Genomic DNA, 14,754 nt, shown 5'->3' with positions numbered 1-14,754 from the left:
TTGCTTTGTTTTTTTTAGAAACATCTACTTTTATGTGAGATCTAATTCCCGTTAGTTCACTCTTTCTTGCCTTTTGGTCTATACATATGTCACTCCTTTAAACATTTTGGTATTAAATACATTCCATTTTTTAAATTTTTTTTTAATTTTTATTTTTTTACATTCCATTTTTAAATCAATTTTATTCATGTATTCATTCTTTCAGCCAACATTTCCTTATATTCTGTGTTGTGGAGAATATTTTTCTAGGAGACATAGACATTATAAAATATATCAGCTATGAAAAAATTTATAGCATAGAGATTGAGGAAAATAGGTGATGGGGATTAAGGAGTGCACTTGCTGTGATGAATACCAGGTATTATATGGAAGTGTTGAATCACCATATTATACACCTGAAATTAATATTATACTGCATGTTGCACGTTAACTAACTGGAATTTAAATCTAAAGCTTTAAAAAATCCATAAATATCTTTCAAAATGTAGAATTAATTGCAATTGTAGAATTGATTGCTGTTCAAATGCCACAACCAGGAAAAATAACTAAAGATTGAAAGGTGGAAAAGCTTCACAGAGCTATAATAGTTGGAGCCCTGGGAGTGATTGCAGTCACCTTGGTAGAGAGTTTTGGGTATAAAGGTTATGTGCTTGCAATGGGATAGCAGAGGTTGTAGACAAGACAAAATTGAGCTGAGGGAGGAGGATCAAACAATTGCATGATGCATGCAATCAGCATAAAATAGAGTGGGAGAGAGGGAAAAGGTCATAAACATGGATGATTCAGGGTAAGTACAAAAGTCCTGAAGCAGGCAGGCTCATTGTGTATGAGGAGTACCAAGGTGGCCAGTATGGGGGAATGAGTAAACAAAGAGGAGAGGAGTTTGATCTGTGATCAGAGAGGTATGAGCACATAGAAAGAGTCAGTTTATGATGACCTTGTAAATTGTGATTAAACTTTTCCTGAGTGAGATGAAAATAAGTAGAAGATTTTAAGCAGAGCTGTGATGTGATTAGGCTTTTTATTTTTCAAAAAAATTATTTTTCCTATTTACAGAAGAGGAAACTGAGACACAAAGACTTGAAGTAACTTGTCCAAGGCCAACAACTAGTAAGTGTTGGAGATAAGGTTTAAAAGCAAATTGTACATCTCTTAGCTCAAAAGCTATTTTGCCTCTCCAAGTCAAATCAAAGGGGAGTATAGTAAACATACTTTCATCTTAAATGCTTGTGAACAGATAGAAGTTAACTTTTTAAATTCAATTTTTAAAGTGAGTTTTTACATCCCATAAATAGCTAACTATAGCACTACATGTATTTATATATACAAATACACATTAGATGTATATAAATGCATCATGGATTTTCTCTAAAACACTTTGTCATATGCCTTCCTTTCTTTATTTTTAAATATTTTATTTATTTATTCATGAGAGACACAGAGAAAGAGAGAGCCAGAGATAGGCAGAGGGAGAAGCAGGCTCTATGCAGGCCTGATGTGGGACTCAATCCCACGACTCCAGGATCACGCCCTGGGCCAAAGGCAGGCGCTAAACCACTGAGCCACCCAGGGGTCCCTGCCTTCCTTTCTTTTTTTTTTTTTTTTTTCCTGCCTTCCTTTCTTAATAAGCTTTTAGATATATCAATATTATAATATAAATATATTTGCATAATGAAGTTGTCTTCCATATTCTTCCAATTTCAATTTCTAATTGAAACTTCCTGGGATGCCTGGGTGCCTCAGCAGTTGAGTGCCTGCCTTCGGCCCAGGGAGTGATCCTGGGGTCCTGGGATCTAGTCCTGAATTGGGCTCCCTGCATGGAGCCTGCTTCTCCCTTAGCTTCTCCCTCTGCCTGTGTCTCTGCCTCTCTGTGTCTCTCATGAATAAATAAATAAAATCTTTAAAAAAATAAACTTCCTTTCTTCTATACATTCTTTTGTAAATAAATTTTTCACATTTTTTTATGATTGATTTTTTAAAAGAAGACTATTTTGAAATCTTTTCCAGCAAGGTATATGATACATATGTCCAATTTTATTGCATCATGTTCAGAAATGTGTACCTTTTAAAAATAAATTATTCTATGCTGTTTTCATCTTGGAATCAAGAACAATATCTTGCATATTTTTTTGTTGTTCTTCAAAATAAGAATATTTTCAATAGTGAAAGTCAATTTGTCCTGTAATATTTTACATTCAGGATTTATCTAATTGCAGCCCCATGAGTAGAGTCACATTAAGCAATTTCGTCTGATCTGATACTTAATTAGGAGGTGTACTTCATTTTTAAAAAGATTTATTTATTTATTTCTGAGAGAGAGCGAGAGAGCACACACAAATGGGAAAGGCAGGAGAGGAAGAGAGAGCTTCAAGGAGACTCTACTCTGAGCATGGAGCCCAATACGGGGCTCATCTCATGACCCTGAGAACATAACCTGAGTCCAAACCAGGAGTCAATTGCTTAACCAAGTATGCCATCCAGGTGTCCCTAGGGTTGTACACTTCTTAATTCATGATATCAAAATGCAAAGTCAAGTTTTTTTCATTATACTAATGGTAATTTTGATCAGGTGGTTGGAGATGACTACCAGATCTTTTCATTAGAAAGGTACATTTTCCCACTTATCATTACTAAATAATCCGGGTAGTAATACTTGGAGACCGTGTAATTGTACTCTAGAAATTTTTCACCCAAAGTGTTTGTTATTCATTTTTTCTTATTCAAAACAATTATTAAATTGAGCTTATAAAAAAAGTGAAGTTCTAATTATATCACTTTCTTTCTGCATTTATTAATTGGCCTTGCTTTGTTAAAGAAAAAAAAAGCTTTTCCTCTCCATTTTTGTTGAGAAACACTACAGATTCGTTGATTCTTTTAAAAATCAATATTTTATAACCCATGGTAATCGATCTTTTTTTTTATTATTAAACTATCATTCATGGTTAGCCATTGAAAGCCCATTTCAGGTGGCTTCTGCATCCTTTTTCAGGGATGCATGAGTCTTTAATGACCTTCTTGTTTTCTGGCACAAAAATATGTTCCAGTTTCATGTTATTCTTTCCCCCAACTTGGAATTAACCAGCTCATTAAGAAGCCTTAGTTTCTTTTAATAAGGAATGGTTTTCATTGATTAATATCAGTGGTCACTGGGCTCATTACTACTGGATTATCATTGCTTTTCTATCCATTAAGTGCAAAGAGACAGGGAACATATTTTTTATAACTGAGTCATACTAATAACTCTAATTGAAATCTGAAAGACAAGATTCTCACTTTTCTGCATTTCAGTTTTGTAACTTTTTCTTGAACGGTAGAAACTCTATTTCCCACAGTGTGGTACATTTATTCAAGTCTTCTGTCCCAAATTCCACAGAGTAGTTTCAAAATTAGAATAACAGCGCAACTACTGACTGAAAAACCTACCTGAAGTCATGTTCAAGATTCATTACAGTTTTCTTTCCCTTTTTTTAAAACAAATTAATTTTTTATTGGTGTTCAGTTTACCAACATACAGAATAACACCCAGTGCTCATCCCGTCAAGTGCCCCCCCTCAGTGCCCATCACCCATTCACCCCCACCCCCCGCCCTCCTTCCCTTCCACCACCCCTAGTTTGTTTCCCTGAGTTAGGAGTCTTTTTCTTCTCCCTTCCCTTATATTCCCTTTCACTGTTATTCATATTCTCCAAATGAATGAGAACATACACTGTTTGTCCTTCTCCTATTGACTTACTTCACTCAGCATAATACCCTCCAGTTCCATCCACGTTGAAGCAAATGGTGGGTATTTGTCGTTTCTAATGGCTGAGTAATATTCCATTGTATACATAAACCACATCTTCTTTATCCATTCATCTTTTGATGGACACCGAGGCTCCTTCCACTGTTTGGCTATTGTGGACATTGCTGCTATAAACATCAGGGTGCAGGTGTCCCGGCGTTTCATTGCATCTGAATCTTTGGGGTAAATCCCCAACAGTGCAATTGCTGGGTCGTAGGGCAGGTCTATTTTTAACTCTTTGAGGAACCTCCACACAGTTTTCCAGAGTGGCTGCACCAGTTCACATTCCCACCAACAGTGTAAGAGGGTTCCCTTTTCTCTGCAACCTCTCCAACATTTGTGGTTTCCTGCCTTGTTAATTTTCCCCATTCTCACTGATGTGAGGTGGTATCTCATGTGGATTTTTTTTTGTATTTCCCTGATGGCAAGTGATGCAGAGCATTTTCTCATGTGCGTGTTGGCCATGTCTATGTCTTCCTCTGTGAGATTTTGTTCATGTCTTTTGCCCTTTTCATGATTGGATTGTTTGTTTCTTTGGTGTTGAGTTTAGTGAGTTCTTTATAGATCTTGGAAACTAGCCCTTTATCTGATATGTCATTTGCAAATATCTTCTCCCATTCTGTAGGTTGTCTTTTAGTTTTGTTGACTGTATCCTTTGCTGTGCAAAAGCTTCTTATCTTGAAGAAGTCGCAATAGTTCATTTTTGCTTTTGTTTCTTTTGCCTTTGTGGATGTATCTTGCAAGAAGTTACTGTGGCCAAGTTCAAAAAGGGTGTTGCTTGTGTTCTCCTCTAGGATTTTGATGGAATCTTGTCTCACATTTAGATCTTTCATCCATTTTGAGTTTATCTTTGTGTACGGTGAAAGAGAGTGGTCTAGTTTCATTCTTCTGCATGTGGCTGTCCAATTTTCCCAGCACCATTTATTGAAGAGATTGTCTTTCTTCCAGTGGATAGTCTTTCCTCCTTTATCGAATATTAGTTGACCATAAAGTTCAGGGTCCACTTCTGGGTTCTCTATTCTGTTCCATTGATGTATGTGTCTGTTTTTGTGCCAGTACCACACTGTCTTGATGACCACAGCTTTGTAGTACAACCTGAAATCTGGCATGTGATGCCCCCAGATATGGTTTTCTTTTTTAAAATTCCCCTGGCTATTCGGGGTATTTTCTGATTCCACACAAATCTTAAAATAATTTGTTCTAACTCTCTGAAGAAAGTCCATGGTATTTTGATAGGGATTGCATTAAACGTGTAAATTGCCCTGGGTAACATTGACATTTTCACAATATTAATTCTTCCAATCCATGAGCATGGAATATTTTTCCATCTCTTTGTGTCTTCCTCAATTTCTTTCAAAAGTGTTCTATAGTTTTTAGGGTATAGATCCTTTACCTCTTTGGTTAAGTTTATTCCTAGGTATCTTATGCTTTTGGGTGCAATTGTAAATGGGATTGACTCCTTAATTTCTCTTTCTTCAGTCTCATTGTTAGTGTATAGAAATGCCACTGACTTCTGGGTATTGATTTTGTATGCTGCCACGCTGCCAAATTGCTGTATGAGTTCTAGCAATCTTGGGGTGGAGGCTTTTGGGTTTTCTATGTAGAGTATCATGTCATCGGCGAAGAGGGAGAGTTTGACTACTTCTTTGCCAATTTGAATGCCTTTAATGTCTTTTTGTTGTCTGATTGCTGAGGCTAGGACTTCCAGTACTATGTTGAATAGCAGTGGTGAGAGTGGACATCCCTGTCTTGTTCCTGATCTTAGGGGAAAGGCTCCCAGTGCTTCCCCATTGAGAATGATATTTGCTGTGGGCTTTTCATAGATGGCTTTTAAGATGTTGAGGAATGTTCCCACTATCCCTACACTCTGAAGAGTTTTGATCAGGAATGGATGCTGTGTTTTGTCAAATGCTTTCTCTGCATCTAATGAGAGGATCATATGGTTCTTGGTTTTTCTCTTGCTGATATGATGAATCACATTGATTGTTTTACGAGTGTTGAACCAGCCTTGTGTCCCAGGGATAAACCCTACTTGGTCATGGTGAATAATTTTCTTAATGTATTGTTGGATCCTATTGGCTAGAATCTTGTTGAGAATTTTTGCATCCATGTTCATCAGGGATATTGGTCTGTAATTCTCCTTTTTGGTGGGGTCTTTGTATGGTTTTGGAATTAAGGTGATGCTGGCCTCATAGAACGAATTTGGAAGTACTCCATCTCTTTCTATCTTTCCAAACAGCTTTAGTAGAATAGGTATGATTTCTTCTTTAAAGGTTTGATAGAATTCCCCTGGGAAGCCATCTGGCCCTGGACTCTTGTGTCTTGGGAGGTTTTTGATGACTGCTTCAATTTCCTCCCTGGTTATTGGCCTGTTCAGGTTTTCTATTTCTTCCTGTTCCAGTTTTGGTAGTTTGTGGCTTTCCAGGAATGCGTCCATTTCTTCTAGATTGCCTAATTTATTGACGTATAGCTGTTCACAATATGTTTTTAAAATCGTTTGTATTTCCTTGGTGTTGGTAGTGATCTCTCCTTTCTCATTCATGATTTTATTAATTTGAGTCTTCTCTCTCTTCTTTTTAATAAGGTTGGCTAATGGTTTATCTATCTTATTAATTCTTTCAAAGAACCAACTCCTGGTTCTGTTGATCTGTTCCACAGTTCTTCTGGTCTCGATTTTGTTGAGTTCTGCTCGAATTTTAATTAACTCTTTTCTTCTGCTGGGTGTAGGATCTATCTGCTGTTTTTTCTCTAGCTCCTTTATGTGTAAGTTTAGCTTTTGTATTTGAGTTCTTTCCAGTTTTTGAATGGATGCTTGTATTGCGATGTATTTCCCCCCTCAGGACTGCTTTTGCTGCATCCCAAAGATTTTGAACGGTTGTATCTTCATTCTCATTAGTTTCCATGAATCTTTTTAATTCTTCCTTAATTTCCTGGTTGGCCCTTTCATCTTTTAGCAGGATGGTCCTTAACCTCCACGTGTTTGAGGTCCTTCCAAACTTCTTGTTGTGATTTAGTTCTAATTTCAAGGCATTATGGTCTGAGAATATGCAGGGGACGATCCCAATCTTTTGGTATCGGTTCAGACCCGATTTGTGACCCAGTATGTGGTCTATTCTGGAGAAAGTTCCATGTGCACTTGAGAAGAATGTGTATTCAGTTGAGTTTGGATGTAAAGTTCTGTAGATATCTGTGAAATCCATCTAGTCCAGTGTATCATTTAAAGCTCTCGTTTCTTTGGAGATGTTGTGCTTAGAAGACCTATCGAGGGTAGAAAGAGCTAGATTGAAGTCACCAAGTATAAGTGTATTATTATCTAAGTATTTCTTCACTTTGGTTATTAATTGGTTTAAATATTTGGCAGCTCCCACATTCGGGGCATATATATTGAGGATTGTTAAGTCCTCTTGTTGGATAGATCCTTTAAGTATGAGATAGTATCCCTCTTCATCTCTCACTACAGTCTTTGGGGTAAATTTTAGTTTATCTGATATAAGGATGGCTACCCCTGCTTTCTTTTGAGGACCATTTGAATGGTAAATGGTTCTCCAACCTTTTATTTTCAGGCTGTAGGTGTCCTTCTGTCTAAAATGAGTCTCTTATAGACAGCAAATAGATGGGTCCTGTTTTTTTATCCAGTCTGAAACCCTGCGCCTTCTGATGGGGTCATTAAGCCCGTTCACGTTCAGAGTTACTATTGACAGATATGAATTTAGAGTCATCATGATATCTATTCAGTCCTTGTTTTTGTGGATTGTTCCATTGAACTTCTTCTTAAAGGGGAATTTTAAGAGTCCCCCTTAAAATTTCTTGCAGAGCTGGTTTGGAGGTCACATATTCTTTCAGTTTCTGCCTGTCTTGGAAGCTCTTTATCTCTCCTTCCATTTTGAATGAGAGCCTTGCTGGATAAAGTATTCTTGGTTGCATGCTCTTCTCATTTAGGACCCTGAATATATCCTGCCGGCCCTTTCTGGCCTGCCAGGTCTCTGTGGAGAGGTCTGTTGTTACCCTAATACTCCTCCCCATAAGAGTCAGGGATTTCATGTCTCTTGCTGCTTTAAGGATCTTCTCTTTATCTTTGGAATTTGCAAGCTTCACTATTAAATGTCGAGGTGTTGAATGGTTTTTATTGATTTTAGGGGGGGGGATCTCTCTATTTCCTGGATCTGAATGCCTGTTTCCCTTCCCAGATTAGGAAAGTTTTCAGCTAGGATTTGTTCAAATACATATTCTGGCCCTCTGTCCCTTTTGGCGCCCTCGGGAACCCCAATTAAACGTAGGTTTTTCTTTCTCAGGCTGTCGTTTATTTCCCTTAATCTGTCTTCATGGTCTTTTAATTGTCTGTCTCTTTTTTCCTCAGTTTTCCTCTTTGCCATCAACTTGTCTTCTATGTCACTCACTCATTCTTCCACCTCGTTAACCCTCTCGTTAGGACCTCTAGTTTGGATTGCATCTCATTCAATTGATTTTTAACTTATGCCTGATTGGATCTAAATTCTGCAGTCATGAAGTCTCTTGAGTCCTTTATGCTTTTTTTCTAGAGCTCCAGTAGCTGTATAATAGTGCTTCTGAATTGGCTTTCTGACATTGAATTGTAATCCAGATTTTGTAACTCTGTGGGAGAGAAGACTGTTTCTGATTCTTTCTTTTGAGGTGAGGTTTTCCTTCTAGTCATTTTGCTCAGTGCAGAGTGGCCAAAAACAAGTTGTATTGGGAAAAAGAGAAAAAGAGAGGAGAGAAAGAAGGAAAGAAAAGAGAAAAAGAAAAAAGAAAAAAGGAAGAAAAAAAGAAAAAAAGAAGAAAAAGAGAAAGAAAAAGAAAGGGAAAAAAAGGGGTGGGGGAAGCAATCAGAAATAAACACACACACACACACACACACACACACACACACACACAAACAAAAAACACGGGGGAGTATCTTCCGTTTCTGTATACTTTAAGTCCCTTGACTTCCCCTGGAACTTGTCCGTCTAGCTGGTCTTCTGGGGGAGGGCCTGTTGTGCTGATTTTCAGGTGTTAGCACTTGGGGGAGCTGCTTTGCCCCCTTCCTGGTGCAGAGATCAGTGGGGGTTGTTTACCCCGTGAGGCCCCAGGAGGAACAACCCCCAGCTCCCACAGGAACTCCGGAGCTCTCCGTCTGCAGGGCCTGGAGGCTCCGGGGCGGGGCCTTGCTGTCCTGGGCCCTCCCGGCCTCTGCCTGTCCAGGGGGAGGCCGGATCCTGGGCTGTGTCCCGGCGCCCTGTGCTCCCGGGCCTGCGCTATTGGATTCGCGCTCTCGCCCGCGCAGCCCCCTCCGCGGAGCCGCCGCCCGAGCCCCTCTGAGCTGCTCCCAGGCCCGCGCAGCCCCCTCCGTGGAGCCGCCGCCGGAGCCGCTCCGAGCTGCTCCGGGTCCCGCCGTGCACGCTGCAGCCCTTAGGGAGCTCGGCGCACTCTCCCCGGGGCGCAGGTGTGTTAGTGTCCCAGGGAGCCTGAGAGCATCCCCGCCCTCCTGGGGTCCTGCTCCCACTCCCTGCGGGCGCCTTTCCGCCCAGGAAGGTTGGTGCAGCTCCTGCTCCTCCGGGACGGGGCTCTCCTGTCGTGGGGACACTCGCCCCGGCCTCAGCCCGGCTCCTCGTGGGGCCCCTCCCCCTTGGATGCCTTTTTTTCCCCCTTATTTCTTTTTCTCTCGTCTTCCTACCTTGATAGAAGCGTGAACTCTTCTCACTGTAGCATTCCAGCTGGTCTCTGTTTAAATCTCAGGCCGAATTCGTAGATTTTCAGGATGAGTTGAAGGTTATCTAGGTAATTTGGTGGGGACAGGTGATTTGGGGACCCTACTCTTCCGCCATCTTGCCCCTCCTCTGTCTCCCTTTTTCCATTAGGATGTGCTACACTAAGGATTTCCAGTCAGAGTACCCTTTGTAAAGTTGCTAAATTAAGTATTTTTTTGTGCATTTTCAACTTAACATACCACTTAACTATTGCATTTAGATTTTTTTAGTTTATAATTGGAATATATAAAACATTTACATGTTTCAAAAATCATTATAAAAATATATGTAAAGAAGTTATGTGGGCAGCCTGGGTGTCTCAGTGGTTTAGTGCTGCCTTCAGCCCAGGGCATGATACTAGGGACCCGGGATCAAGTCCCACATTGGGTTCCCTGCATGGAGCCTGCTTCTCCCTCTGCCTGTGTCTCTGCCTCTCTCTCTCTCTGTGTCTCTCATGAATAAATAAATATAATCTTTAATAAAAAAGAAGTTATGTTTACATTCCTATCTACTTCATTTACTGCTACACTCATTCTAGGTAACTTCTGGGGGGGGGGTGTTGGGGGTAGTCTGATTAATCCTTTCTGCCTGTTCCCCCCAGAAATAGAGCATGTTCACATTTACATTCCCAATTCCCCTTCTGTCTTTTACCTGGGATATTAGTCTCTCTGCACTCTTCTTTGCTGTCCTAGTTTTTGTTTTTGAGAGAAAGAGAAAGAGAGAGCAAGTTGGGGGAGGGCAGAGAGGGAGAGAGAGAGAATCTTAAGCAGACTCCACTCAGCATGGAGCCCGATGCTGATCTCACAAACCTAAAATCATGACATGAGCCAAAATTAAGAGTCAGACACTCAACTGACTGAGCCATCCAGGTGCCCTGACCTGGTTTTCTTTTGATAATTATTAACAAGTTATTGTAGAAATATTTCCATATAGATATGGTGGCAAAAATAAAAAAGATATATAAAATTAACTTATTAATAATTCCAATAATTAATGAATTATAGCAAAAATCAACATATAACACCAAGAAAGATAAGTTAATTTAATTCTAATAATAATAACTCTACTATTAATTCCAATACTTAGTAGAGTTTCCATGCAGTCACAAAATTTATAAATATTTTCAGTTTTGTTTCTTGCTTTCCTATGCTTTTAACTTTGATACTCCTTTCTAGTCTTATCACTGTGGCTACACACCTTTCTGGAAGTGTTTAATAGAAATAGCACTACTCTGTTTTCAGCTTTTTTCATGATTTTTATGGGCATCACTTTTTCTTCTTTTTAAAGGAACTTATTTATTTTTGTTTTTTTAAAGATTTTATTTATTCATGAGAGAGAGAGAGAGGCAGAGACACAGGCAGAAGGAGAAGCAGGCTCCATGCAGGGAGCCCAGTGTGGAACTCAATCCCGGGACTCCAGGATCACGCCCTGGGCCAAAAGCAGGCACTAAACTGTTGAGCCACCCAGGGATTCCCCCAACATTTAAAAATTTGGAATAATTTTATATTTGCCAAAAAGTTGCAAAAATAGTATGGAGAATTCCCCATATCTCTCACCTAATATCAATTTCCCCTATATTTCTGTGGTATATTTGAATACCCCATCCCCATTGTTTTCATTCCCTCCAATATAGTATACCTTTCATAAACTTCATGATTTTTCCTTTCTTTATTTAGTGTGAGCATCTATGCATGTATCTTCATATATCTCTTTTCTTAGATAAATAGTAGTAGCATATACTATGTTTCTTCCACCTTGTTCTTTTACTTTAAAAAGTCATGAAGATCATTCTATAGAAATATATAATATATATTATAATTATTATATATATTATATATATTTCTCATATATATAATATATAATATATATATATTTCTCATTTCCTTAGAAAGTTTCTTAGAACTCTATTGTGAACATACACTATACTGAGTTCAAGTACTAGTAATTTGGTGGCTATTTGATTCATTATAGTTATTTGCTATTTGATTCATTATAGTCATTTGCTCTTACAAATAGTTCTATAGTACATAAAGACTCCTAACTCTGGGAAACGAACTAGGGGTGGTGGAAGGGGAGGAGGGCGGGGGGTGGGGGAGAATGGGTGACGGGCACTGAGGGGGGCACTTGACGAGATGAGCACTGGGTGTTATTCTGTATGTTGGCAAATTGGACACCAATAAAAATAAATTTATTATTAAAAAAATAGTTTTGGGATCCCTGGGTGGCGCAGCGGTTTGGCGCCTGCCTTTGGCCCAGGGCGCGATCCTGGAGACCCGGGATCGAATCCCATGTCGGGCTCCTGGTGCATGGAGCCTGCTTCTCCCTCTGCCTGTGTCTCTGCCTCTCTCTCTCACTGTGTGCCTATCATAAAAAAAAAAATTAAAAAAAATAGTTTTATAGTGGATAACTTGTGAACCTCTACAGATTCTTTCCAGAAGTATATGTTTGGGTTTCTAGAATTGGGATTGCTTGTTCAAGGGATAAAGAATTATATAATTTTGCTAGAAACTGGCAAATATCCCTGTATGGTAATTGTATCATTTTAATTTGCTATACTGAATTGTGAGAGAGGCTACTGAGCTATAAACTTCTAACAGACTAGGTTATCAGACTTTTGAGTTTTTGCCAAAGTATACTTTAAATTTATTCCAAAATTTAAGAATCATTGATTTAATCTTTTTCTGATCACCTTACCCTGTGCCTTCCCATATGGCTTTCCAGTTTCTATACTTTATCTCTCAAATTGCACCACCAAATAAAAACTATAAATCCTATTTTCATTTATAAACATTAATGTCAATGTAATTATGCCTTTTCTAAGTTTTTTGTCTTCTCCCCTGCAAAAAAATGAATGTTTTTATATGTGTTTTCTTTCAGAATATAAATCTAGATGTGAGAACAAGGAATTATCTCTGAAAAAGGATAACTATAAAATAGATTCATCCCAATGGGTTATAATGGAAGAATTTACAAAGCATGGACTTAAACAGGGATCTCAGAAAAGACATTTTAGCCACATCTCTGAACACATGCCCCCTTTCAGTCAGCATACATCTCTTCCTCTACATCAAACATTTAATACCAAAGGGAAATCTTATGAATGCCAAAAATATAAAAATGCCTATGGACAGGGTTCAAAACTCATTACACAGCAAGAAGGCCATACTGGCAAGAAAGTCTATGACCATAAGGAATATCGGAAGGCCCTTAGTAAAACTTCAAAAGTTAGTTCATATCATTCAATGCATGTTGATATGAGACCCTATGAATGTGAGGAATGTAGGAAGTCTTTGAATAATGGCTCAGACTTTATACAACACCAGATAATTCTTACTAGGGAGAAATCTAATGAATTTAAGGAAAGCAAGAAAGCCTTTACTAATGCCTCACAGTTTTTTCTACATCATAGCATTCATACAAGTGAGAAGCCCTTTAAATGTAAGGAATGTGTTAGAGAATTTAATAATGGTACAGCCCTTATTCGTCATCAGAGGATTCATACTGGTGAAAAGCCCTATGAGTGTAATGAATGTGGAAAAGCTTTTACTACTAGTTCAATATTTAGAGTACATCAGAGGATTCATACAGGTGAGAAACCCAATGAGTGTAAAGAATGTGGAAAAGCCTTTCGTCATTCCTCATACCTTACCCAACACCAAAGAATTCATACTGGTGAGAAACCTTATAAATGTAAGTACTGTGTTAGGGCATTTAGTAATATTTCAGCCTTTATTCGGCATCAGAGGATTCACACTGGTGAGAAACCCTATGAATGTAAGGAATGTGGAAGAGCCTTTAGTACTGGCTCAATACTTACAGCACATCAAAGAATTCACTCAGGTGAGAAACCCTATTTATGTAAGGAATGTGGGAAGGCCTTTCGTCAGTCTTCAGATCTTACTCAACATCAGAGAATTCATACTGGTGAGAAACCCTACAAATGTAAGGAATGTGGAAGGGCCTTTCGTCGTTCATCAGAACTTTCTCGACACAAGTTAATTCATGGTGATGAGAAACTGTATGAATGTAAGGAATGTGGAAAGATCTTGAGTAGAGATTCAATACTTATACAACATCAGAAAATTCACACTGGTGAGAAAGCCTGGGAATGTAATGAATGTGGGAGAGTTTTTACTTGTGCAACATACCTGACCCGGCATCAGCGAATTCATACTGGTGATAAACCATATACTTGTAACAAATGTGGAAAAGCCTTTCTTCGTTCTTCAGACCTTATTCTACATCAAAGAATTCATACTGGTGAGAAACCCTATGAGTGTAAGGAATGTGGGAAGGCTTTTGCAAGAGGCTCAAATCTTAATCGCCATCAAAAAGTTCATACTGGGAAGAAATAGTATGAAAGGAAGCTTTGTAAGACCTTTAAGCATTTCTTGCAGTAACATGACATGAAAGATAAACCCTAGAAATGTAATAGGAGAAATTCTAAGAATTTATTGGTAAGAAAATCTAGAAATATAATTAATATGACAATGCCTTATGTGTTTACAGTTTAACTACCATAAGAATAAAATGAATATTGTAAGACCTCTATTAATAGTTCATTCCTTTTAAATTTTAAAAACTTACTAATCATGAGTGGAGGAAAGTGAAAAATCTCTTGTTGCATTTTCATATTTTAAAATATTTTTGGGCAGCCCCGGTGGCGCAGTGGTTTAGCACCGCCTGCAGCCCAGGGCGTGATCCTGGAGACCCCGGATCAAATCCCACGTCAGGCTCTCTGTATGGTGCCTGCTTCTCCCTCTGCCTGTGTCTCTGCCTCTCTCTCTCTCGGTCTCTATGAATAAATAAATAAAATCTTAAATAAGATAAAATAAAATAAAATAAAATAAAATAAAATATTTTAAACCCACTTTATTTTTTATATAGCTATAAGTAGTTTGGTTTATGCATAGCTAAAATACTATATTATTATATGTTGTATATTAAATTTTTAAATTTATATTCTCACCAAAATTCTTATTCCAGTACAACTTAATCAGTAACGATTTCCTGATGCTATTTATGCACAGTTTTGTGACATTTTATATTTTTAGTGTTATAAGCTTGGATTTAATGACCATCTTTTTATACTCCAACATCCAATTTGGGAGATCTTCAATTGATCTTTTTTATAATAAATTTTTACCTGCATGTCTTTGCATCTATACCATTTTATTTAAAATATCATTACTGGGACACCTGGGTGGCTCAGCAGTTGAGTGTCTGCC

At 38.4% G+C, this 14,754-nt stretch overlaps 1 protein-coding gene across 1 annotated transcript in view; it reads left to right on the top strand.

Moving 5' to 3' along the window:
- Positions 1-14,392, top strand: part of LOC144317178 (uncharacterized) — a 53,308-nt gene extending 38,916 nt beyond the window's left edge. Inside the window, exons 5-6 of the mRNA XM_077903221.1 lie at positions 1,057-1,110; positions 12,404-14,392. Of these exons, the coding sequence (XP_077759347.1) occupies positions 1,057-1,110; positions 12,404-13,881 (1,532 nt within the window). The 3' untranslated portion in view covers positions 13,882-14,392. The remainder of the gene's footprint in view (positions 1-1,056; positions 1,111-12,403) is intronic.
- Positions 14,393-14,754: the final 362 nt, after the last annotated feature.

This window comes from Canis aureus, chromosome 1 (genome assembly GCF_053574225.1).
Source record: "Canis aureus isolate CA01 chromosome 1, VMU_Caureus_v.1.0, whole genome shotgun sequence".
Taxonomy (NCBI): Eukaryota; Metazoa; Chordata; class Mammalia; order Carnivora; family Canidae; genus Canis; species Canis aureus.
This window is presented reverse-complemented; position numbering and strand designations above follow the sequence as displayed.